Source organism: Sitophilus oryzae, unplaced genomic scaffold (assembly GCF_002938485.1).
Source record: "Sitophilus oryzae breed Bouriz unplaced genomic scaffold, Soryzae_2.0 scaffold_1974_pilon_pilon, whole genome shotgun sequence".
NCBI lineage: Eukaryota > Metazoa > Arthropoda > Insecta > Coleoptera > Curculionidae > Sitophilus > Sitophilus oryzae.
This window is the reverse complement of record NW_022146695.1, coordinates 2,036,963-2,064,104: the sequence shown is the minus strand read 5'-3', so window position 1 is coordinate 2,064,104 and position 27,142 is coordinate 2,036,963. Positions and strand designations below refer to the sequence as shown.

Sequence of the window (27,142 nt, the reverse complement as noted above, 5' to 3'; positions counted from 1 at the left end):
ACAGTCACAACCTCGAATGATTGAGAATCGGCTCATTCAATTTTTTCAAAACAGAGGCAAGAATTAGATATTTGAATACTTAGTTTTCTTTTTGTATTTTTTAGTTAGAAGCAGTTCGACAATAAAAATATAAAATATCTATCAACATCCAATAAAAGACAGAGTGCGCTAAGGGTGTAGGTGCCGGACCGAAGCTAGACTCAGGGGTATATCAAGACATAAGGGATGAACCTGTACCTGAGTTTTTATATTAATAAATATTTTAAGCTGACTTCCATTGAATTATTTCTAATTAAATTCCTAGGGCGTATACGTCGTTGAAAAATGTACGGCCATAGTACGTACATTGTACGTCCATAGTACGTACATTGAACGTCCATAGTACGTACATTGTACGTACTTTCGATCATTTTACGTCCAGTTTTGGTCCGGAACAAAACATAAAATGTACGTACCTGGAATGAACGTACATTGCCACGTCCCAGGGACTTACCGGGGACGTACAGAGCGTTGGAAAATGTACGTCCCCGGTACGTACATAGTACCACCTGTACATACTTGTACGTACCAGGGACCTGACGTTCGTCCCAACATTACGTACCAGGTACGTACATAGTATGTACCGTGGCTGTATGGGTAATCCATTTTCTAAACCATACTCTTCTGTTAGGTGTAGTTTGTTAGAAAATTAAATTTTTGCTGTGCTTTCTGTTAATTCTATTGCCAGAATCTTGACATTTTGAATCAAGCAACAGAAGCTTTTTGACACGAAATGCGTAAACTCGGTATATGCTTTCAAGTCAGTTGAATTCACGTGACTTGATCAACTCACGTGACTCCTGTAAACGCGCCTTAATAATAGACAGAGATTTGGAGAAAAAATGACTTTTTTTAATTACAGACTACTTATTTCAAAATACAATTTGCTCTACAATTCTACTTATTAAAATACTTACTGTCTTAAATGGACTATTTAGATTTACTTACTAATCGAAAGAGTAGATCATTCTTTTATAGTTATTATGATATTATAATTATTATTTGAATAGGTGCTTTTATCTTGGTTTTACATGATATCTTGCAAATTTTTGTAGCGGAATACCTATTATATTACCATCAGAGCCAATTCATACAGCAGTTGACTGAAAATTTAACTTGAGATAATCAAGTTTAGAATCAAAACATTCAAAGCAGTCAAAATAATAAAAAAAACCGGAGAATCGCCAAAAAAGTTGAGACCAAAGCAGATAGATAGTTACCGATAGCTGTTGAACACTTACAATTAATAATGAAGTTTCAGTTAGATTAGGTCAGTCTTCTTTGTCAGTCATTGAAAGTCGCTTGGAAGTAAAATGATATGTTGGCAGTACATTTTTTACCCAACATTACCTTGCCTTAACTAACATTTTTTACAAAGGTTTGTCTAAAAAATGTCTATATCTATATGGCGGATTCATCTCTCCAAAAAATCCTCTATGGGTATTTCGCCACCGCAAGAAAATCTACAAAACAAAATAGTTATTTTTTGTAAACACTTCTGAGTTAATCCCAAACGGAAACTACTTGTCAGAAGTTAGGTTTAAAAAAATGCTTAACGTTTCGGAAAGTTTATCTCTTTCCGTCGTCGGAAGCAAGAAAATACAAAGAATAAAGAAAAAACATATTTAAAATATTTAAATTCAACTAATCGAGAACACTTTAGTTTTTTAATAATGCCAAAATTATAAAGAAAGAAGCGATAGCCTCTAAAAGAAAAATAAAAGAGGCTTTTTTAATACAATCTAATAAAAATAAATGTATTGCTCATACATCTGTAGATGTTAGCAATCTATGGCAATCCCTTCTTTGATTTTAAAGAACATAACATAAATAAACATAACATACCTACGTAAAAATTAAAAATAATCATACAGAAAGTTTGGAGCTTTTTGGTTTTACCTTATTAAGTAATTGTTATCAGGTAGTAATTATAAATAAATAAATAAATAAATGGCCTTTATTGTCAAAAAATTTTTCAATTTGTAGACAAAGGTAAACTAACAAACAAAGTAAATACAAGGTACACAAACAAACAAACAAAAGATAATACAAAACATTATACAAATAATATTGTCAGTCTTATTGTTAAAATAAACATTTATAAATGTTTACAATGTCAAAGAACAAAAAAATAAAAATAATATTCAAAAATATTTAGCTAGTTTATAGTAAAATATCCATGACCTCTAAATAAACTCATTTCGATGTCATTAGTAAATATAGCAATAGCAAACATTAGACCAGTGTTTACAAGATCAAATTTGATTTTCAAAATATAATTCATTTACGGCGTAGAAAGCCTTGTCTAGCAAATAAGAGTTCAATGCTTTGCGAAATGAAAAAAATGATGTTATGGATTTGATTTCAAATGGCAGGTGATGAAACCGCCCCTTAATTTTTAATAAAACCCCTTAATTTTTAATTAAAAATTTCAGCTGCATGGCATTTCTTGAGAAGCTGATACATGTTTACGTATTAGGCAAACGGATTCAAATATAAATAAGGAAGGAAGAGTCAATATTTTTAATTCTTTAAAAAAGTCCCGGCAATGAGTTCTGCTGTTTAGTCCCAGTGAATATCGAACAGCTCTCTTCTGGAGCTTGAAAATGCGGTCAAATTGAGTCGCACAACACGTACCCCAGAATGGAAGGGCATACCTGAGGTGCGATTCAAAAAGTGCATAATAAACAATTCTAGCCACTGACAAGTTAAGCTCCTTAGAAACAGACCTTAATGCAAAACAGGCAGAGCTCAATTTTTTCGACAAAGCTTCGATATGTATGTCCCATTTCAGAGAATTGTCCACAACGAGCCCTAAGAATTTTACAGATTTTACGACGTCAATGGTGGTGTTGTTAAGCACAAAAGGCTGCAACGAGTTTTTATACGACAAAGCTTTAGTTTTAGAAATGTTGAGACTGAGGAGGTTCGAATCGCACCAAGATTTAATGGTGATTAAGTCATTTGATATAATCCTATGAAGTGCCGTGATGTCCTTGTTGCTCCAAGTGAAGCTAGTGTCGTTCGCAAAAAGACATATTTTGCCACTGATGTTTATGTTAGCAATGTCGTTAATAAATAGAAGAAACAAAATAGGGCCTAGTACTGACCCTTATATTTGCTGTAGAATGATGGTTGTTTAGGCTGGAGTAAACTTTATTAAGGAGGGAAAACATAGCATCATTTATAGACTTAATGCTTAGAAATCCAAATTGATATTCAGTAAGTATTTTGTACTTAAACAGAAAAGATACCAGCCTTCTTTTAACCAACCTTTCTATAATCTTAGATAGCGTTGGAAGGAGTGCAATTGGGCGATAGTTAGAAGCTTCATCTTTGTCTCCTCCTTTATGCAGAGGAATGATTATTGCCGTCTTTTTGGACACATTTTGGAAAAATACCATTTTGGAACGACATGTTTATTAAAGTTGTTATGTGATTCAGAGTGCTTTCTGCGCAAATTCGAAAACATTTTTAAAGTTAGCCCGTCGGTCCTGCGAAGCTCTTCTAAAACTACGGGCGAAAAAAAGAAACTGTGTAAGTTTACATTATCATGAGAGAGATAAGAAAGTGGATAATGAGGAGGACATATGGTATTAGTTAAGTTTTTCGCTACATAGTAATCGTTAAGGTTCTCAGGTGAGGTAGAGATATTGCTAGACGAAGAAAAGCTTTGTTTCTCAATTCATTCACAATATACCATGTTTCTTTAGCAACATTACCAGAATTGACTATTCTCCTATTATAATAAAGGTCCTTAGCGGCTTTTATAATCTTATGATAAAATTTTCTGTATAGTTTTACGTAATTGTGGAAGAAGATACTGTCTGAGAATTTTTTTAAGTGAGATAATGAACGCATATTTTTAGAAGATATGCGTAGACCTTTAGTGGTCAAAAGTTTATTATGCTTATTTTTTATAGGCCTAAGAGGAAAGGATTTGAACGCTAGACTGGTTAATGTTTTTACGAAAATAAAAAATTCGGTGTCGACATCATAAGAGCTAGTATCCCAGTTGGTTGTTTTACATAAGTGGCTGAACTTTTGAGCATTCTTTTCTGAAAAAATACGGCATAATTTACGAGGGGCATTGTTAATTTAGTTTAACTTGATATAATGTCATTTTAACAGAACGGTTTTTGTAGACGTATCTGTTTTAAAAAACTAAAGTATTCTCGAATAGTTCAATTTAAATATTTTAAATAGTTTTTTCTTTATTCTTTGTATGGTTTTGCTTCCGACGACGGAAAGAGATAAACTTTCCGAAATGTTAAGCATTTTTTTGTTCATTAGGCAAATTTGGATAACTGTAAACCTAACTTCTGACAAGTAGTTTCCGTTTGGGATTAACGCAGAAGTGTTTACAAAAAGGAAAAAATAACTATTTTATTTTGTAGATTTTCTTGCTGTGACGAAATACCCATAGAGGATTTTTTGGAGAAAGGTTTATCTATTTATATTATTGGTCTGTGTGACTTTCTAATTGTTATAATCTACTTTAGACTTTCATTGGCCGATATTCTTATGCAGTTACGAGTGACTAATAATATCTATGACTCAATCATTGTCTTAGGTAATTGTTAGATTGTATAACTCTCTCTATATTTATTGTTCTGGTGACGCAGTGTAGAGTTAGCTTCTCTATTTGATAGCCCCGATGGAGGATTATATATGGATATTACACTTATTTTAATTATTCGTCTATAATGTGGTTTAAATATCAATTGACTCGAATATGTATAAAAAGTTATATCTTTAACAACTACATTTCTTCACTTAGGTTCACTTAGGCAAAATTATATAAGCAGGTTGAAATAATATTGTTGTAGAATATTCTGTCTGTGTTACATTTTGAAAAATAATTTTCAATAAATACATAAGTATTGTTTCATATTCCTTTTGTTATAAACATTTTTTCAGTTTTCATTGTTTAGTTTATCATTTTAATTATATTTACATATTTATTCTTGTAAAATGAATGACTCTGTATCTTTTCTTTATAAAACTATTATATTTTGTAATCAATTATTTTTATATTTTTTGGAATGATGATGTTTAGTAAATTCTCAGATTATTGCTTTTTTCAAAAAATATGATAAAATTCCTTTTATTAAAGTACTTCTAATAAGAATAAATCTATGTAGGGTTAGGTTGGTATTCAGGCTTAAACTGCTATTGTTTAAGAATTATAATATCAATCGAGGAATACAAATATTTATTTCTGTGTACTATTTTATTATTCATATTAACATTAAAAGAATGAAGATACATATATACATAAAATTTTCTATTTACAAACATTATTCAACTCAGTCAGTCGTCTTCAAGCTAAACAACGGCATAATTCAAGGGAGCTGCTATTCTTGCATAAGGAGCCAGTGGCGACGAATACGCTACAGGAACTGGAGCAGGAGCAGCGACGAAAGGAGCAGTTCTGGCAAAAGCAGGCTGGGCTACCAAAGGAGCAGCTCTGGCAAAAGCGGGCTGAGCTACCAAAGGAGCACTTGGAGCGAACAGAGGAGCAGCTACAGCTCTAGCAGAGAGAACAGGAGCTGGAGCTAGCGCTCTAGCAGCTACAAACGGGGCAGGTGCGGCTACAGCTCTGGCAGCTAAAACTGGGGCGGGTGCGGCTACAATAGGAGCTGCCGGAGCTACAGCTCTGGCAACTACAGGAGCTGCAACTGCTAGAGGTGCTTTCCTGACCACTGCGTTGAATCCGTTGATTGGATCGGCCACATAGTCTACGATTCTTCTGGTACCGTCAGGTTCGGCAACGCTGTACTGCCCTTGGACGATATCTCCGTTTCTGCTCTCGATCTGGCTCTTGCTGTCACCTGTCAGAGCGTCCTGCACATCGTAGGCGAAGGAGTATTGCGGATTGGGATCAAAGGTGGCATCGGAGACCTTGGCCAAGACCTGGGGGGCTGCTAGGACCGCTGGAGCGGGTATCACTCCCCCTCGGGCTAAGGTGGCAAGGGCTGCCAATACGAAAAACTAAAAAACACAATAGTATGGTATTTTTAAGTTAATGTAATTTAGAATCAAAGTTATATGTAATTTGACGAAATAAAAAAGAACTGAGACAATAAATAAAAAAATAACTAAAAAAAAATAAATAAATTAAAAAAAAAATAAATAAAAAAGAAGTCGAAAATAAAAAAGAAGAAATAAAATTTTACTAGTAATACCACAAAAAGTTAAACGATTTCCGATTTTTTTTTGAGCTCATAATATTTTAAATATCTACAGTCAAAAACAAGGGATAATTTTCTAAAAATATTCATGAGCAAGATAAATTTTCAGAATTTAATTTAATCTCACATGATATTCGGTAAAAAAATTTCACACCAAACTGTGTTTAAAATCATTTTAAAATTACATTTTTCACAAAACACATGGACACACAAAAGACACCTAAAAAGACGTATCAATAAAATTTTACAACAGGAAAATTGTAAATGGATATAATCATTTAAAATATTAAATACTAGACTTTTAACCAGTGTGTGAGATGATCAAAATTTTAAAATTCAAAATTGTTCAAGATTAAACATCATCAAAAAAGTCGTTTACCGCATATAGGCGTTATCCAGTAAATATGATTTCAGAGTTTTGCAAATGCGGGAAAGAATGAAAGCAACTTAATATCCAAAGGCAGATGATTGTGCATTTTTTTGGCATTGTACAGTATTGAGCTTTTAACTAGTTCTGAGTTCGAGGTTGGCAGATAAAGATCGTTCTCCGCATTCCTAAGTGGATAGTTATGAGGTCGCTTTTCCGGAATAGCAGATATGGGCTTGCGGATTAAGCTTCTTCGGATTATCCACAGGGGTTTTACCAGAACACTGTCTCTCCAATAAACACCTCTATGGATTGAGGCTAAGAAACAACGGCAAATGCATGTTCAGTGGGTAAAATGGAGAAATACCAGAACACTTCATCAGTAAGTGCACCGAGACGACAAACATTCATGCCATAAACTTTGGTATGACTGATATCGAAGATGGAAAACTAACCTCAGTAAAAACGTCTCAGATACTGGCTTTTGTCAAAGCCCCGAGACTGTATGATGACTTATAACTCATGAAAGGAAGACCAAATAGATATATAAGGTCGCTGTTTAAATTATTCCTCCGATTATTTGACTAGAATAAAAATCGAAACCAGAACAGAGTCCACGACATTAACGATGCGACTTTTATTAAAACAAATTATGCGACCGTGATATGGAAACCCGAAACAAAGCCCCATTTTTTTCCCAGAGTTCCGACACGACGGGAAAATGAATCAGAGAACGCGCTCTCACATTTTCCGGCGTTTTCACTTTTTCCTCGTTTTTTCTACTATTATTTTTTTATATCTCGCCGCTCTATTTCGGATTTTTCGCAAAGGAAAAAAGCAAATTTCCGATTTTGCATCGCCCGTTCTTTATGTAGATTTGCCCCGCAGTTTCGGTGATATTCCCGTTTGATGATTCCGATTTATAAGCAACTTTGAAACGAGATGCTGACAGAGAATTATCAAAGAATCTATTATTATTCATACATACCGGATTTTTTTCAAAAGTAACTCCCCCTATATCCTTTTTAATTTTTTCAGTCAAAAACACGGGGTTTGGTAGGTTATTGTATGACTTAAGAATCTATTACGCTGTACTGTTGGGGTCGAAGGAAATATATACAGGGTGGTCCGAACTGTTCCGGAAACCTCCGCAGCATATTCTACAGATAAAAGTAAGTAAAAAAGTTCGTATAAATGTATCTCTTAAAATGCTTAGTTTCGGAGATACAGGGTGTAGAAGTTTCATTTTTATTTAAATTTTTTCTAAATAATTTCTGAAGTAAGGTCAATATCTGGATGAAAATTGGTGTCTGGGGGTCTTGTGATACGAGAAATTTGATTTTGATGTCAAAATGACTGCTATTTGTAGGGGGCGCCACCTACATGCCTTTTGACTGTTTTAAAGAGTAATAACTTTTCGACGGTACCTGTATAAAACTACTAACTAAAAAAATATACATTTCTATGGCTTTTTACGTAAAAAATGTCTCTTGGTAAAAATCGCTACGAGCAACCGTTCTCAAGATATTTAAAATAGAAATAGTCAATACATGTCATTATTGACAAAAAATAAGCACACGTTGAATAGAGTTATTTGACTATAATAAACGTGTATTTTTTTAAATTAATTATAAATTTTTCTGCGAAAAAATGATGATTAGACAGTTTCTGTTGGACTTTTGGCATAAAATGATTTCAAATTTAAGATTTCAGACTAATAAAAAATGTAATATACCAAATACCCTGCGAATGCGATAAATTTTACATTGGTGAAACATCTAGACCCTTAAATGTTAGAATTAAAGAACATAAAGATTCTTTAAGAAAGGGAGATTTTCACAAATCTAAGATTTGTCAGCATTCATGGGACACAGGGCACAGAATAAATTTTAATAACGCCAAAATTATAATGAAAGAAGCGATAGCCTCTAAAAGAAAAATAAAAGAGGCTTTTTTAATTCAATCTAATAAAAATAAATGTATTGCTCATGCATCTGTAGATGTTAGTAATGTATGGCAATCGCTTTGATTTTAAAGAACATTACATAAATAAACATAACATACGTGAAATTTAAAAATAATCATACAGAAAGTTTGGGCTTTTTGGTTTTACCTTATTAAGTAATTATCAGGTAGTAATTGTTAATTTTGAAGTTTAACTTAATATAATGTCATTTTAACAGAACGTCAACGATTTCTTGTAGACGTATCTGTTTTAAAAAGTAAAGTGTTCTCGAATAGTTCAATTTAAATATTTTAAATAGTTTTTTTTCTTGATTCTTTATATTTTTTTGCTTCCGACGACGGAAAGAGTAAACTTTCCGAAACGTTAAGCATTTTTTTCTTTGTTAGGCAAATTTTTATTACTGTAAACACAACTTCTGACAAGCAGCATCCATTTAGGTTTAACGCAGAAGTGTTTACAAAAAATAACTATTTTATTTTGTAGATTTTTCTTGCAGTGCAGTGGCGAAAAACCCATAAGGATTTTTTTGGATAGATGAATCCGCCACATAGGTATAGACATTTTTTAATAACTATTTGGTCAACATGTTTAATTTGTCAATGATGACAGGTATTGATAATTTCAATTTTAAATATCTCGTGAACCATTACTCGTAGCGATTTTTACCAAGAGACCTTTTTTATGTAAAAAAAGTTGTACATTTACTCAGTAGTTTTATACAGGTATGGATGAAGAGTTATTACTCTTCAAACCAGTTAAAGCATATGTAGGTGGCGCCCTCTACAAGTAGGAGTCATATTGACGTGAAAATCAAATTTCTCATGTCCAAGAACTGCCAGACACCAATTTTCATCCAAATATTGACGTTGCTTCTTAAATTATTTGGAAAACATCGAAATAAAAATGAAACTTCTACACCCTGTATCTCCGAAATTAAGCATTTTAGGACATACATTTATATGAACTTTTTTACTTATTTTGGTCTGCAGAATATGCTGCCGAAGTTTCCGGAATACAATTCGGACCACCCTGTATATTATATTTCAGAATGCAGAGCTTCAGAATTTGCCATAAAATGGCGAGCAATTTGTTAAAAAAATCATATAAATTATATATCACTGTAATCACAAAACTTCAATCTATTTCCGTATTGTAAGGCAGTTTTAAATTATGCCTTTATTTTCGAGAAAATTTAGTCCAAATATAAAAAATATTGTCCATCAAAATCTTAAAAATAAAGAAGTTGTCTAAAATGTGCTACAAAACGGATCCTTTATCTTTAAATTCCTTCTTCATTTGGGTGTAAAAATGCCTAGCCAGTTTTACATAAAACGTTAAAAGCCGAACGCTTCTTTTTACTACTTTTTGGGACTAGTGAAATGGACTGTAAAATCAGGGATTGATTGATGTATTCAATTATTGCTGGTCACTTCTTGTTTTACCCCGGTAATGACTACAACTTTTAGTTCTTAAATGGTACTATCGCTATTATTTTACTGTATTTGATAGAAAATGATATTCTGAATACAGTGACATATCACGGGTCAGCATTCAGCTTGCGACAATACATATAAAGAAAATTTGACTCGAAATAACAAGTATGTGGTAACAAGTTATTTGTACATAATGTTATATGTTAACATTCCAAATCTTTTTTTTTATCCGAAAAAATAAAAAAAGTTATAGGGATGAGTTATTATTAAAAAATACCCGGTATAATTGAGATGAAGCATTTTTTTTTCGAATGCAACTGATATATAAAAAAGCGATAGAATATATGTTCGTGAACGTTGTACTGATACAAATGTTACATTAATATATTTGTGATGTAGGATCAATGAGAAGGGAAATACCGCATGATCGAAAAACAAGGCGTCAAAGACGGCTGGGAAATGACAATCGATGATACTTTTGGCGAGGTCAATCCCTAGACGTTATTTACTAAAAATTGACATAAAACTCATCAAAAATTAATATTAATTATAGAAAGATTAAAAAAAGACACACAGATATATTCCCAAAAAAATATTTTTTCTGGATTTTTTTTTAAACTATTTAGTTCATTTAAAAAATATTTTACTCAATATAAAATAAAATACAACCTTCGTAAGGCCAACTAGCAGTAAATGCCATTAAAAGTAAAGAAGTGTACGGGTCAACTAAATGAAGTCTAGGGCTTGACCTCGCCAAAATTATTATCAATTGCCATTCCCCAGCCTTCTTTGACGCCGTTTTTTTTGCGATTATATAGTACTTTAAGACATTAAAAATCACAATTAAAATAGAACCACTCGTATCCTTATATCCTTAACGATCCGATTGATAAGAAAAACACTCCGTTTAAACACTTTTTCGCACTATTTGTTAATTATTTTACTTCTTTTTTCAACCAAGCGCACTTCAAATTACGTACCTTGATTGCCATCGTTTAATTGTTTAGTTAATTTTGTACGAAGAACGACTGATAACAGGACGGTGTTGGGGTCACGCTTTTATACTTCGAACGATGCTACCGATAACTTTCCAAAAAGACCGACGTGACGCGGTTTTTGATTATCAAAAACCTCCAAAAAAATCCGACAAAATTTGTACCTATTACGATTTAGGTCTGCCTGAAAAATTATTGTTTTTTTATGCTACACATTTGAATGTAGTCAAAGTACATGTTAGTATATTATGTCTTACGAAGATTACAGTTGGGGGTTGGAACAGTGGGAAAAAATTCGACAGTCTTGGACATTTAAAGAAGATTGCCCAGTACATGTAAGATTTAAAGCATCTTCTGATGGAAAAGCACTCGAGGTAACATCGGTTCAAATGAAGCACAATCATGTCACTTCGAAGGTAAGTTTACAGATTAGTTGACATTTATTAGTATGTATAGTATGCTTTTAGAATTCTTGCTTGAACAGTATTTTATTCATAAAAGATATATTTTGTAGGTTCTACATGCACATAACCCTAGCCAAAGAAAACTTTCCAGTAACATGAAGGAAAGCGTCGAGGATTATTTGAATATGAAGGCCAATAGAAAAATGATGCAGCAAAAAGTTCAAGAAAGTACTGATAAAATTGTTACTTTACAAGATTTAACAAATATGAAGATATCCGATCAATCAAGAAAAGAAAACTTAGATGGCTGCTTAAATATACTTAAAGCTAAATACGGTAAACTAAAATATTCTATTATCGTCTTATTAGTCCCAATAAGTACGCTGTTTTCAGGTGCCAATGTAGCTGTTTTGCGAGACAAAGACAATAATTTCAGAGGACTTTTCATTCAAAGTCCAACCATGAAAAGTACAATGAAGGCTTTTCCCGAATTTCTTGCAGTAGATGCTACATATAAATTATGATGATGCAGTTGTATTTGAAAGTAAAAATCAGTCTTCTGTGGAACACTCTGAGGTTTGTGACGAGACGGACCTTCAAGACAGAAACAATATGAGTGAAGCGCTCATATTAGATAATAGAAATACATCAACTCTTGGTCGGTCACCTGTGGAAGCACCTGAGTTTTGTAACGAGCTGGTTATAGAGGAGGAAATGACACGAGATGAAGCGCATCAACTTTCCTATATTAGTGATTCAGTTTTAAATGAAGTCAACAAGCAGTCCCATCAAATAGTTGAAGTCAATGATTTCGCTTTGACAACAATTAAGATGCCTGTTTCAATAAAAAAACGAAGACGTCCAAAAGAACAGGACTTAACAGTCATAAGACTACCAAAGAAAAAGAAAAGATGTACTGTAGCATTTGCTAAACAATCCTATCATGAAAAACAAAATGTAATCCTGAATTGTTTCGTTAAGGATCGTAACATCGTTAGAGATATCACAAATGGGAAATTTCTTGAAACTGTAAACCTTAAAATGCTTTCCGAAGAAATATCACATGCCGTTCTTGATGAGGCTGTTGATATCCACATGATAAAGTAAGTCTAGCGATACCTAATAATTACCAAATTAATAACTAATAATGTAAATTACGATTTTTAGAAGTTTTTGCACCGAGAAAGCCTTTGAAAAATAACCAATCTAGTTGAGCAGAAACGACTTCAACAAAGTTGGTTTTGTTCTGTGTGCAGTGAAGACACGCAGAAAAATCATATGTCACTTTGTTGCAGTAGATGCCTTCTATGGAGACATATCCGTTGTGCAGGATTGACTAAGCGACCTAAATCAAAACTGTGGTTTTGCAGAGAATGCTATCGGTAGCATTATTATTTTTAAGTTGACGTAGTATTATTTTTAAGTTGTCAGTTTAAAATTTGCAATAAAAACATGAAAACCAATGCCATATATTACATTTTATCGCAAATACATTTTCAAACCTACAACGGCAACATATACGTCTACCTACAAATACACCGTTCCAAGTTAATTTTATTCAGAATAAGCCATGACGGATTTTGGACAACATTACATTACAAATTATTAAGTATTAATCAGTAGCCTACTCTGCATTAACGATTAACGGCATTTTAGTACGCGACCGTTCGAAGGCATTTTAACCAAAGCATTAAAAAGCCGTCAAGTGCGTCATATCAACGACACTCAACGACGCCATAGCTAGCAAAATAAAAACACTAACGCCATACCTATTAACGGCATTTCAGTAGGCTACCGTTTAACGGCAGTTTAAGTACAGCCTATAAAGAAGTTTATTATACTATTCATTTTATTTATTTTATCTGTTAGGCAATTTCGAGAGACTCTAGCTTAAAATCCAGATAAATCCTTGTTTCGCAATATAGCAGGCAGCAACATTTCATGTTTAATAATGGCAAATAAACATATATACGACGTAAAAGCAAACCTCCTGATGCAATTTCATTTGAATCCGGGACAGTTTGTCGACAATTTGTTCCTTAGTTTATACTCTCTACTGTTCTGATGAATTCAATTTTCAAACTCGTTGTTTTCTCGTACAGTTATTATTATTCTGGTTAGTAATTGGAAAATTGAGTTTGATTCTTAGTGTTTTTAAGCATCACTAGAGTTTATTTTCTAAAATGCATACTTCTGTTGTTGCTGGCTCATATCACAGAATATATATATACGCCGCGAAGGCTCCAAGGAGAACGATAATTTGTATTGAAATGAGATTTTGTGAGCATATGTAGGTTAATTCAGAGCACTTTTTAAAAATGTAGAGAGTTCTACAGGGTGTCCCCAAAAAAAGTTACATATCAAAGTTGTGTTTTTTGTAATGGAACACCCTATGTATTAATTGATTTTCGGATTCTGGGAGAAAAATAAAAATTAATTTTATAAGAGTAAATATATGACTAACATTTTCTAGAAATAAAGAACAATTTTTAAAACCCATTAGAACACCGAAGTTAAGCGACGTAAGGCGATACTGGTGGATGGACGGGTGACCGGTTCGAAACTCTGTGTTGTCAAAGAGTAGATAAGACAAGAGAGGACAGTTCGCGCGGTACCTTTCATGTTTGAGTGGTGAGGAGAGTGACCTCGTTTCGCTTGTCCCTTTAAATTTTCGTAATTTTTTCGCGGGAAATTTGAAATAGACTATTATTAAAACTTGCCTGTATAGATTATAAATAGTTACTGTATGGGTAAAGAAATAAATAGAAACGAAAAAAAAATGAGTTTTCTAAATATGATATAAAATAAATTATAATTAGAGACATATTTGTCGGGGAATAAAGATAATAAAAGCAATATTTTGTATATCGTTGGTAAACAAGATAAAGTGACCAAGTCGATTTGTAAGAAATGTTTTATTTACGTGTATTTTTTTACATATGGACTTGAACAAGTGTAAAATCACAGTGTGGAGTTTATGTACAAAAAAATAGAGTTGCTCAATTTTTTTTTAAATGTATTACAAGCTTCTAACCATGTCTTCGATCTATTGATTACATTTAGTTTAATAACATAATTATATAGTATATTTCTATAAAAATACTTTTCAGGATCCTTTGGAAAAGAGTGAAATATTATGTTTGTCGAAGAATAAGACCTATTTTTGCAGTCTCTGTAAGCACACACATTGCCACCATCTCGTCTTTTCCTGCTACTCGTGTCCTGTTCAGTATTCATATTTAACAATATTTACAAATTAGTACGCAACAAAAACGATACTAAAATTAATACTAACCTCATAGGTTAGATTCTTGTTGGATTAGATAAAATACGCCGTTGTCAGATTTTGAGATTTTATCTGTTTATCTTTGAAATCGATCAACTTATTAGTCATTCTGTTTCTTTGAAATTATCAGTACATTGCAAAAAAGAACCTAAACCAACCTAAACTAAAAATTTACATTTCAGTATTAACATACGTTACTTATATCCTTCTTATAATATTAATTTATTTTCAGAAAATCATGTTTATTTTTCAAAGAAATATACTTGGCAACAGACAAAATGGGACTTGATGGGACCTTTAAATTTTAATATATCTGCATCTCTCTCGCGAAATTCGACTTCTTTGTTCACTGTCGTCTCTTGTCTTATCTACTCTTTGGTATCGTGCTGTTGTTCAAGGGAAAAGTGTAAAATCTATTGATACACACTGCTCATTCACGCCGGTTCGAGGCCGGATGAGATCGGATATCTCGTGAGTAAGAGTTGATTTAGACACTTCCTAAGTCGGTAGGCCATTGACCATGATATGGCCGAGGACCGCGGTTCAGATTCCGCGTAAACAAAAGTAGGCCCCGTCCAGATTAGCCCTGGCAGCAAAAAGGAGACGTTAACTGAAATCTTTACTTTACTTTACTTTTACAATTTTTAAATTACAATAAAAGCTACCTAAATTAGAATTTACCCGGTATAGCCTAATATGTAGTTGAAGTAACTATTGTACTTCATCAAATTAAAACATGGTCCAAAAAGTTATACAGGGTGAGACAAAATTAATATTGAACATTGGTCACCTTTAAAGGCATGTTCCTCTTTTATTTTAAATGGAACACCCTGTATATTATTCCAATTTTCAATGGAGAATTCATGTCTCTTCAAAATTTTGTTAAGGTTTGGTTGTGGATTTTCCTAGATATTTTCATTTACATGATTTGATCTGAGTAGATCTTTATTATTTGATAAAATCTAGGTGGTTTGTGATGTGTCTGACGTTACTTCAACATAGCTATATAATTAGTCCAACTTTAACAACTAGTTATCATTTTGTGTCAGTTAAAACAAAAAAAAAATTTCAGAAATTTGCCGAAAATGCAAACTTATCCTACATCAGAAAGAGTTGATTCTATTAGTTGGTGAGTGCAGTGTGCATTTTAAATGCTCCTGATTTTAACTAGTCGGTTTTTTTATGGGAGATATATTAAATACAGTGTTTACAAAACTCGACAAACTATTGTCGACAACATGAGATAAATTATTGTAGCTTCTTTTCGAGGCAGAACTCCATATATGCTTTTCAAAATGAAAAGATCCTTTTGAAAAGACAATCATTTTATGCAGTTAACAGGAAAGAAAACATTTTGAGCATTTGATTTCATCTAGCTAATTTTTGTCACATATAATTATAGGTTTCTATCTAGCTTAAATTCTGTAATAATTAAAATATGTTTTAAACGTGCATCTCTTTATTACCCTTGAGTATTTTACTCTAAAATCTATAATTTTTGTTAATTAACAAAAGGTATATCACACAGCCACACCCCTACATTTTTTTCAAATAATAAATATCTACTGATCTACTGACGCAAAATCATAAAAATTAAAATATCTAGGAAAATCTTTGTCTGAGGGGTAGGCAACCTTAACAATATTTAGAAGATAAAACTCAAAATTTAAGTGAGGATGCAGTCAATAATCACCACATAGGCTAATAAAACTACTTTTTCAAATTTGTCAAGCTTTCGAGAATTTTATTCCCATCATCAGGACAGTTTGACTGAGTCAATTAGCAAAAAAACATCCTTTGCACAAAATGGCCTTAAAAACTAGCATCGTATGACATTGGACTACAAGGACATTTCCTTTATAAAATATTAAAATACATATCCAACGATATTACTTTTCTTTTAAACACAAACAAAAAGATTTTTTTAAAATTTAATTTTTACATTGTTATTTCGAGCTCGATCAAACAGTCAACTGATTATTAACTGCATCCTCACTTAAATTTTGAGTTTTTTCTTACCTTAGTCAGTCACGACTAACCTGCTATTTAGAAGATATATCAATTCCCCATTCAACCCAAAATATACTGGGTGTTACATTTAAAATAAAGGAGTAACTTGTTTTTAAAAGTGACTAATGTTCCAAATTAATTTTGTCTCACCCTTTATAACTTTTCGGGTCCGATTTCAATTTGGTTTAACATACAATGGTTACTGTAATTAAATATCAGGCTATACAAGGTCAACTAAAATTTAGGTAGCTCTTATCGAAATTTAAAATTTACTTTTCATTTTCACAAAATGCGAAATATGTCAAAATCTTTAGATTTTAGGTATATGCTTCTTTAATAAAACTCACTTTTATTTTTTTCCTAGAATCCGAAAATCAATTAATATATAGGGTGTTCCATTAGAAAAACACAACTTTGATGTGTAACTTTTTTGGAGAGACCCTGTATAATTTTATATATTTTTATAAAATGCTTTCACTTAACCTACATATGCTGCCAAAATGTCATTTCAATATACACTACCGTTCTCCTTGTAGCTTCCGCGACGTATGAGAGGCGTCATGGCTATAAATGCTGTGCTCATACCTACAAAATCTTAGTTTAGCTGCCATTAAAACAATATCAATATCTTTTTTTAAACAAAACGCAGGGTATTTTGCCTAAGTTATAACTCATCATAGTCTCTGGGCTTTGACAAAAGCCAGTATTTGAGATGGTTTTACAGAGGTACGTTCTTCATCTCCGATATCAGTCGTACCAAAATTTATGGCACGTGATGAGGTTACTAATATCTACTACTCTACTACTACCTGATGATAGTTACCTAATGAGAAAGAAATGAAAAAAAAAGAAGTTAAACCAAAACATTTATAACTCGAGATATTTCATTACCTTGTCTTCTAAATTAGAAAATAATTTGCTTTTCTGTTTGTGCAGTTCCTAGACCAAAACACTAACCCTGACGTGTGTTTTCTATAATATATTCTAGACGCAGCCTCTCCGAAATGCATTTCAAACTGTTCGTTGTTCGCTCGTTTAGCCCGTTGGGATATGTGTGAAAGGAAGTTGAAGTAAGTTGGAAATAGGGCTTGAAAGCTGTTGTTTTGACTGATTACACCACGTACAAACAAAGAAATTACTTCAGGAAAGCCCATCTTTTATTTAAAGATATAACTTTACTGTTATTATTTATCAATATTTACTTCAAACACAAGTTTTGAAATAAAAAACAATATTTTTTTCATTTCTAACTACAGTTTCTTTTGACGGAAGATAATCAAAGGCTAAAATGATATTACTTGCAAATTTGAAAGTATAATTAGTGAAAAAAGTTAAAAGCTTGTTAACTTTTTCTACTAATTGAAAATTACAACCACTAATTTTGACGTTCTGAATACTTATATTGAAATTAGAGAAACAAACTTCTATGCTAATTGAAACCACTAATGTATTCCATTAATTTCTGAGTTCCGAATGAAGCTTTAGGAAGTATAATTTGACACTGGAAAAATTATAGGTTTTCAAGTAAACAACTTAAGGTTGGACCTGGTTTTGGATTGTTACCAGTTCAGTTTTAATTTAAAAATACCTGCATTTTTTCTAAAATTAGTTAAAATCGTCTTTTTCAAAATTGTTTACAATATATGTGTATATTTAGCAAAAGTAGGAAGCTAGTATTATTTACAATATCACTGTAAAATCAACAAGGGAGTCAATACACACAACCAAACTTAAATGGAATCACTCTTTATTTGTGACAAGTCTTTTTGCAGAGAAAAAAAATGGTACACTACTTTAAGATAAGGCTTTTTGTTGTAAATAAACATGATAATAAGGAATAAACGACTGCTGCAATTTATTTTCTTGTGAATTTTGTGTTCATTCAGTAGTAGAATCACGATTGTCCGGTAATTTTTATTCAATACAAAAAAATAAAAAAAATGCCTTATGTTGGATTAACAGATGTACAGAGGGGAAGGAGTATTGCTCTCACCGAACAAGGAATGCCCCAAAGAGACATAGCAGAGATAGTAGACGTTACCCAGGGCAACACACCAGGTGTTGTACCGAAAACATATGCAAGGTATTTGGAACTAGAAACTCTCAAGAATAGGCTCAGACAAAGTCTTCAAAGACAAGTCACACCTGAACAACAACACCGCTTGGTGTGCCAAATTGCTAGAAGAAATTCCAATGTTACTTATCCAGAGCTTCAAAGACAACTTCTGGCAGCTAAAGGTGTGAACGTTTCAGTTGAAACCATAAGAAAAAGGCTTCATGATCGAGGGTTGTATTGTAGGAGGGAGTTACGAGTCCCAGAGTTATCTCGGCAAAATAACATTGACCGGTTAAATTGATGCCTTCAGCATCAAAACTGGACAATTGAGAAGTGGCAAAATATTCTTTTTTCGAATGAGACCAGAATTGGCCTAAGATTAGATGATCATCGAATTCGGGTTCTCAGAGCTCCAGGAAGACGAGCGAGGCTCCAGGTTGCGACATCTGTACCAAAATATAAAGGCGGAAATGTAATGTTCTGGGGAGGTATTATGCTGGGTGCAAAAACTCCATTGTGACCACTTCAACAAAGTTTAACAGGTCGGAGGTATGTTGATTTAGTGCTAGAATCAATTGTTAGGCTTTGAAGAGCTGCAATTGGGGATAATTTTAACTTCATGTACGATAATGCACCTCCTCATACCAGCAGAGTGGCTAGAGAATGTCTTGAAACGAAAGGTGTCATAGTTTTGGACTGCATGTTCACCAGATCTAAACCCTATCGAACACTTGTCGGACCAGCTCAAAAAAAGGGTTAGAGCTCGTCGAAACAATCCAGGAAATCTCGCACAACTTATTGATGCAGCATTAGCAGAATTGGAAAACCTACCCCAAGTCAACGTTGATAATTTAATTAGAAGCATGCCAGCGCCGATAGAAGCTTGCATAAGAGATAGAAGTGGCAACACGGATTATTAAAATTATCAATTTTCTTCTTGTTGTTGCTATTTGTCCATTAAAATTTTAAATTTCATTTCGTTTTAGAGACCAAAAAAATACCATTGTGTTTATTTTGGGAAGTAATTATTTTTTTTTCTATTGCTATATGGATTATTTTTTATTAAAAATCTTTGGTAAGGGCTGAGTTTTATTTTTAAACAGAAAATTTTTATACCCCTCAAAAATTATGAAAAATAATGGATGATTCCATATATGATCCTGAAATTTGCATGGGATTTCTTATGTTTTCAACGACGCTACGGTATTTATACTAAATTATTATGTATAAATAACAATCGATTTTGTATCGATTTTACCAAAATTTGAAAGCTAGATTTCAAACTCCTTATTTTGGTTTAAACTATAATATTCTCGCAGAGATTTCCCTGTTAAATATATCGAACTTCTGATTTATGCGATGTATACTACTACCGACGCTGTAATTACTGGCTTACAACGGCAATTTCTCAAACGCTCGTCTTGTTCTCAGGGTCTGTTTAGTTTCTTAGGGTCGCTTAGTAACTTAGAAGCTTAGTTTCGACTTAGTTTTGATGAACTTCGCCTACAAAAAGCTGGCCGCTGGTCGCCGAAGCGGTTTCAGGGCACGTTTCTCTGTTAGTGGCTGAAGTTAATGGTCGTGTATTGTTTGTGGGCAGCGGTCTGTGTCATTTTGTGTGACTTTATAAGAAAAACAACAAAAAGCTCTACAGGGTGCTACAAATCCGAGGTACGAGCATTGGTATCTCGGTAACCATAATAGATACGAACACGGGTAAATTGGGGCAAAGTTGCGCTTAAGGATGTTCACTAATATGCCATTAAAAAAGTTTTAAAAATTTCAAGGATTGCCGAGTTTTTTGGAAAAAACTGATTTTTTTGAAAATAAATTTTATTTTTTCCTGTCGTTACTTTTTAGAAAATCAAAAAACTCATTGCACTTTCTCATAGCTACTTTATTAGGGCTCTCTGATAGTATTTTTGGATTTGCAAAGTAGCCCATAATTTATGAGATACAGAGGCCAACTTAATTTTTTTAAATACGGACCTGCACTTTTTATTTCAGGTTTTGAAAGAACTCGGTCTCTGAAGTACAATGATATGTCACACTTTATACTTTTTTTGTATTTTGGGTACCTTAACAACAACAAAACTATTTAAATTATTATTTAAAATAATTTCAAGTTCGACCCTGGTTTTTCAAATTATTTAATCTGATTATATTCATCGCAACAATATTGATCAACGCTAATTAATATTGAATAAGGAAAATGAACCAATTGGAAGATTCAAATAAATAATGTCCAGGTCAGCAATTTAAAGATATTGTTTTTAACTTTTTTATTAATATGCATAATATTAATCGTAGTTATTAGCTTTTTTCGTTTTCCTGTTATTACCGATTCTGAACCGTCCTAGAAATCTGATGCGTATGCGCAGAAGGAAATATGAAGACATTATTTCATTTGCGCATGCGCTGCAGAGTTCTATGACGGTTCAGAATCGGTAATAACAGGAAAACGAAAAAAGCTATTATAAATAAATCAACTTCTACAAACTGGTTTCTAATGCTTTCCACATGTTCGAAATGATTACCACCCTCCCTATTGCATAAATTTATTTTTCGTTCATTTTTATTTATAGCTCTTTGAACTTTCTTCTTATACTTCCAAATGCAGGTTCAGGAACCTCGCTGGCTATTATACTGACCTACCATTTCCAATCCATCTTCCGGGGAAATGATTTGATTATTTATGTTAGATGTATATTACCTATTTATTTTTTATTATTTTATTGCATTTGATTTTCCGTTATCAATATTTTATGCCACGTCATTGTTAAGGTTATCAATATTGTAACGATGAATAGATTAAATATTAAAAAAACCGGATCGGACTTGAAATTAGTTTAAATAGATTGTGTTTAAATGTCCAAAGCAAAAAACAAGTATTAAGTGTGGCATATCATTGTACTCAGGAGATAGGGTTCTTACAAAATCTGAAATAAAAAATGCAGGTCCGTATTTAAAAAAATTAAGTTGGCCTCTGTACCTCATAAATTATGGGCTACTTTGAAAATCTAAAAATACTATCAGAGAGCCCTAATAAAGTGGCTATGAGAAAGTGCAACGAGTTTTTCGATTTTCTAAAAAGTAACGACAGGAAAAAATAAAATTCATTTTCGGAAAAATCCGTTTTTTCCAAAAAACTCAGTAATCCTTGAAATTTTTAAAACTTTTTTGATGGCATCTTGATGAACATCCCAAGGTGGCAACTTTGCCCCAATTTAACCATCTTCGTATCTATTACGGTTACCGAGATACCAATGCTCGTACCTCGAATTTGTAGCACCCTGTATAATTGTGTGTATTTCTTTTGTTTGCACTGTACTAATAACAGCAAATGGGAAAGAGAATTATTTCAAATTGGTTTTATGACGTGTGTTTTCTAAAGAGTTAAAAAATTAGCCTAAATTAAGTTAAAAACATTTCCTGAATTAAGAATATCTTTTCATTAGCGAAATAAAAAAGTGGGTTTTCATTAGAAAAAATTGATTTATGATATATTTTTAATCCCCCAATTGATTGACAGCTATGGCTAATAGTATATGACATTCGAAGCATTTAATTTTTGAAATAGATAGCCATTATCTTCTCTTTAACTATCCTTGGCTGTGGTAATCACTAAATTTGGCGTTTAGGCTATACCATTTTTTCGTACAAAAATTTTAAATATTTTTTTCTCAAAAACGGTTAATGTTAGGTATAGTGTGTTTAATACCAAAATTCATAAATTGTTTGTTTCAACAATTCATGTAGTGTTTGCTCCTGTCCACTAATATTTCCTATTTTAGTTTTAATTCATATATTTATTAATATCCATCAGAAACTGAAACTTTAAATGCCTTTATCGACTAAAAGTCTCCTGATTTAATTAGTTTTATGACTAATCTTCCGTCTTGCCATTTAAGAGTTAAAAGGTTTTTGTTAAGTTCCGGAACTTGGAAACTTTTCCAAACAATGGCGGATATAAATAAAAGGCGAAACACGGAAGACGTTTGCTGGAAATTTAAGGAAAGTGTTTCTAAGTCTTTCATTTCCTTTTAATCAATATCTAGCCTAACATTTTAAAGTTAAAATTATGATATTAACTTTAATATCAGTATAGTAAAGTTTCTTGTAAAGAAAGAATTGATTCTTAAACAACAATAATTAACTGAATACAAGTTTCAAAAACAGAAACTTAAAAAAATGGAATATCTCCCAATGCAGTTCTTCCACTACAAAAGGTTATCAGATCTCATGTAAAACTAAGTCAGTAATTTTAGGTGCTTCCATAGACACTTAAATTTTAAAGACTGGACACTGATGGACGCTCGTTTCGCTAACCATGATAGCATCATCGGAAAATGATTAAAATTAGTTTTATACAGGGTGCTACAAATTCGAGGTACGAGCATTGGTATCTCGGAAACCGTAATAGATACGAAGATAGTTAAATTGGGGCAAAGTTGCGTCTTGAGATGTTTACCAAAATGGCATCAAAAGTGTATTAAAAATTTCAAGGATTGCTGAGTTTTTTTGAAAAACGGTTTTTTTAAAATCAATTTTACTTTTTCTTGTCGTTACTATTTAGAAAATTAAAAAACTAATTGCACATTCTCGTAGCCACTCTATTAGGGCTATCTGGTAGTATTTTTAGATTTTCAAATTAGCTGATCATTTCTGAGATACAGAGGCCAACTTATTTTTTTTAAATACGGACCTGCATTTTTTATTTCAAGTTTTGAAAGAACTCGGTCTCCTGAGTTGTGCCTGAGTAAAATGATATACCACACTTTATTTTTTTTTTGTTTTGGGTACCTTAACAAAAACAAAACTATTTAATTATTATTTAAAATAATTTCAAGTCTGACTCTACGTTTTTTAAGGAAAATGGAGCCACTAGAAAGATTCAAATAAACAATATCCAGGTCAGCAATTTAAAGATATTATTTTTAACTTTTCTTATTATGAATTTGAAATCTCATTGTACGATCTAATAATATCCATAATATTAATCGTAGTTATCATAAATAAATCAACTTCTACAAACTAGTTTCTAATGCTCTACATGTTCCAAAGGGTTACAACCCTCCCTAATGTACACATTTATTTTTCGTTCAATCTTATTTATTGCTCTGTGAACATATCTTCTTCTTTTGGTCGACAGGAACCTCGCTGGCCATTATATTGTTCTACTATTTCCAATCCATCTTCCGGGAAAATGATTTGATTGTTAATATTATATTATTTTTTTATATCATTTTATTGCATTTGATTTTCCGTATTCAATATTTTACCCCACGTCATTGTTAAGTTTGAAGGCTTATGAAGGTAACGATGAATAGAAAAACGAGTTCTTTCTAAACATCATATAAAAAATGCAGGTCCGTGTTTAAAAAAAATAATTTGGCCTCTGTATCTCACAAATTATCAGCTAAAGAAATAAAGTGGCTACGAGAATGAGCAGTTAGTTTTTTTTTGATTTTCTAAGAAGTAACGACAGGAAAAAATAAAATTGATTTTCAAAAAAATTCGTTTTTTTCCAAAAATCAGCAATCCTTGAAATGTTTAAAACAGTTTTTATGGCATCTTGGTGAACATCCCAAGGAGCAACTTTGCCCAATTTAACAATCTTCGTATCTATTACGGTTTCCGAGGTACCAATGCTCGTACCTCGAATTTATAGCACCCTTTATAGTGAATTAGTGTTTTATTTTGCTGTTCTAACACCAAAAGCCCTTAAACTTCTTTCCACCGGGATTACATGCATATAGAAGTTGATAATAAATCAAAGAGCTTTCTATTGGTCTCACAATTTTACTGCTTGCAATCGTACGGGCATCTCGTTTCCAAAATGTTGTGTACGTATTTTCACCAAGTTCCTCAATCGCTTTCTTTGCGTCAGCCAATGAGCTGAACCTATCCCCAATTTTCAGCATGCTAATTTCAGTCATAAAAAATAATTACTAGGTACCTAACTAACCTAAAAATGTTTATAGATAAATTAACAATCAGAAAACTAACTGAAACACTTATTCCATCCTGAACCGATAATATCCAGATGTACACTTTAATTAAAATCTACTTAAAGCACTTAGCACAAATTGTTACTACAATAATAGTGCAAATGCGACGAAAAAAAATACCAAAAGGGCAACGGAAAACAGAACACAAATTGATTAACGGCATTTAAGTACGCGACCGTTCGACGGCATTTTAACCAAAGCATTAAAAAGCCGTCAAGTGCGTCACATCAACGACGTCATATCTATTAACGGCATTTCAGTAGGCTACCGTTTAACGGCAGTTTAAGTACAGCGTTCTTTATATTAGCCCAGAGCCTATACAGTTCGAGGTTCAACAAATTAGAGACAAGCTGCAATTTTGCATGGAGCTTCATTTTGTAGATCTTTAAACATCCTGAAACCCCAGCGATGAACCGTTGAGCCCGTCACCCCAAAACCACCCCTACGAGGGGTAAAAATGGCCCTTTTTTTACTTTTGCTTCAATAACTCTAAAACTACGAATTTTAGGGAAAAAAGTCACGAGTAAAAAATTAAAGAGAAGAAACTTTCCTACCACATAGGTAAAGAACCAAAATTTTTAGAATTTCAGTGGCGCAGGTGCGAATTCTTTAATTTAGGAGGATTGTTTTAATAACCGACCATTCTGTGTTTAACTTTAAATGAAAGCATTTTTGAGATAAATCTCGAGACCAAAATATTTATTAGGATACAAGTTCCTATAAAAACGATCTTTTTAATAAAGGTAAGTTACCACTGGCGGAGATATTTTTTTAAATGTGCGTTTTTAACATTTTAAAAACATTGAATAAGAAAAATTACAGTTTTACAAATAATTTCCCATGAAATAGGTATATTGAAAAATTTACACATTTAATAACAAAATAAGAAAAATCTTACCTCAAAAATGAGGATAGTCCTTATTCACTTCCACGTTTGTTGGGTTCATACATGTAATGCCATTGCATTGACCACATGCCATAGTGCAGGTGAGTCCCATTCGCTTGCATGTACATGCTTTTTTACAGCCACCCGAAGAGCAATTGCAAAAATTTTTTCTAAAAACCAAGTAGGGGCAATGGGCTGGTCTGAATTTATTGGATTCATCTCTCGATTTTTCAGATTCCAACCCCAATCTTGCGGTGGTAAATTGTTATTTAACCAAGCCCGTACCTGTAAGTTAAAAATGAGAATTTAGTTTAACATTTCAATGCAACATAAATTTAACTTACCTGATGAAAAACTCTAAGTCCATGATATTTCGCACTATTGGAGGTTGGTGGTAATAATGCCAAGTTGAAGTTGATAAAAAAACGTACTGTTGATAAAGCATGTATCTGGCACTATCCAAATCTACTTTTCTTTATCGAGTTTTTAACATATGCTGCTATAAAAAAACTGAGATGTAACTTCTTCTAACTTCTCCTTTGTAGCCTTGGGATTATACAATTCTTTTAATAGCCCACAACTTTTTCTTCTGGATGGTATTTACTAAATTAATCTTCCCTTTATTGAACACAGCAGACGTTGTGTCACAACCAGATATAGCGTGGACACTAAGAATCACATTTTTCAGATCCCCCAATTTTTGTTGTAAGGCCGATATGTCGATTATTTTATTTGGTTTTGACACTTTTCCCGGACGAATCATAAACAGTCTTTTGTGGCAATAATGAATCAGTAACACTATAATGTCCGTATCTTCGCTAACTACTGCTACGGTCCCTTCTAGTAAATTGTCACTTATTGCGACCGCTGTAGCTACAATAAGAGTATCGGCATCACCATCAGCGAATTTAACATTGGCTCCATTTTCCAACAATACTTTTCCGAGCGCATGAATGTTGTTGCTTTTGTTGGTGTTGTTTGACAAAATATTTGCCTTTGGTACCTTCACTGCAGATAAATTCGAGAAAGAAACAATTGGTACCATTTTTTACCTGCGGATCTGCGATTCTGCTCCACAATTTTGGTCTGTAACTCTTCATAGCCATCAAAAACAACAGTGACATTTTTACCATAGTGATATGTTATATAGTTATAGTATTGAGAAAACAGATCTGAAAATATCGCAGGGTACAGGCTTTGTTAAATAACAATTTATCACCGCAAGAATGGGGTTGGAATCTGAAAAATCGAGAGATGAATCCAATACATTCAGACCAGCCCATTGCTCCTACATGGGTTTTAGAGAAAAATTTTTGCAATTGCTCTTCTGGAGGCTATAAAAAAGCATGTACATGCAAGCGAATGGTACTCACCTGCACTATGACATGTGGTCAATGCAACGGCATTACATGTATGAACCCAACAAATGTGGAAGTAAATGAGGACAATCCTTAAGATAAGTAATCCTATTTTTGAGTTAAGGTTTTTCTTATTTTGT

General features: G+C 32.7%; 2 protein-coding genes across 10 annotated transcripts in view; both read right to left on the bottom strand.

Annotated features, from left to right (window-relative positions):
• The window catches only part of LOC115883646 (cuticle protein 21-like), a 31,137-nt gene extending 20,106 nt beyond the window's left edge, over window positions 1–11,031 (bottom strand). Inside the window, exons 1-2 of the mRNA XM_030902035.1 lie at window positions 10,980–11,031; window positions 5,442–6,033 (exon numbers count right to left, since the gene is read on the bottom strand). Coding sequence (XP_030757895.1) covers window positions 5,442–6,033; window positions 10,980–10,991 — 604 coding nt within the window. The 5' untranslated portion in view covers window positions 10,992–11,031. The remainder of the gene's footprint in view (window positions 1–5,441; window positions 6,034–10,979) is intronic.
• Window positions 1–27,142, bottom strand: part of LOC115883641 (disks large 1 tumor suppressor protein) — a 1,010,644-nt gene that overhangs the window by 312,602 nt on the left and 670,900 nt on the right. The window lies entirely within an intron of this gene.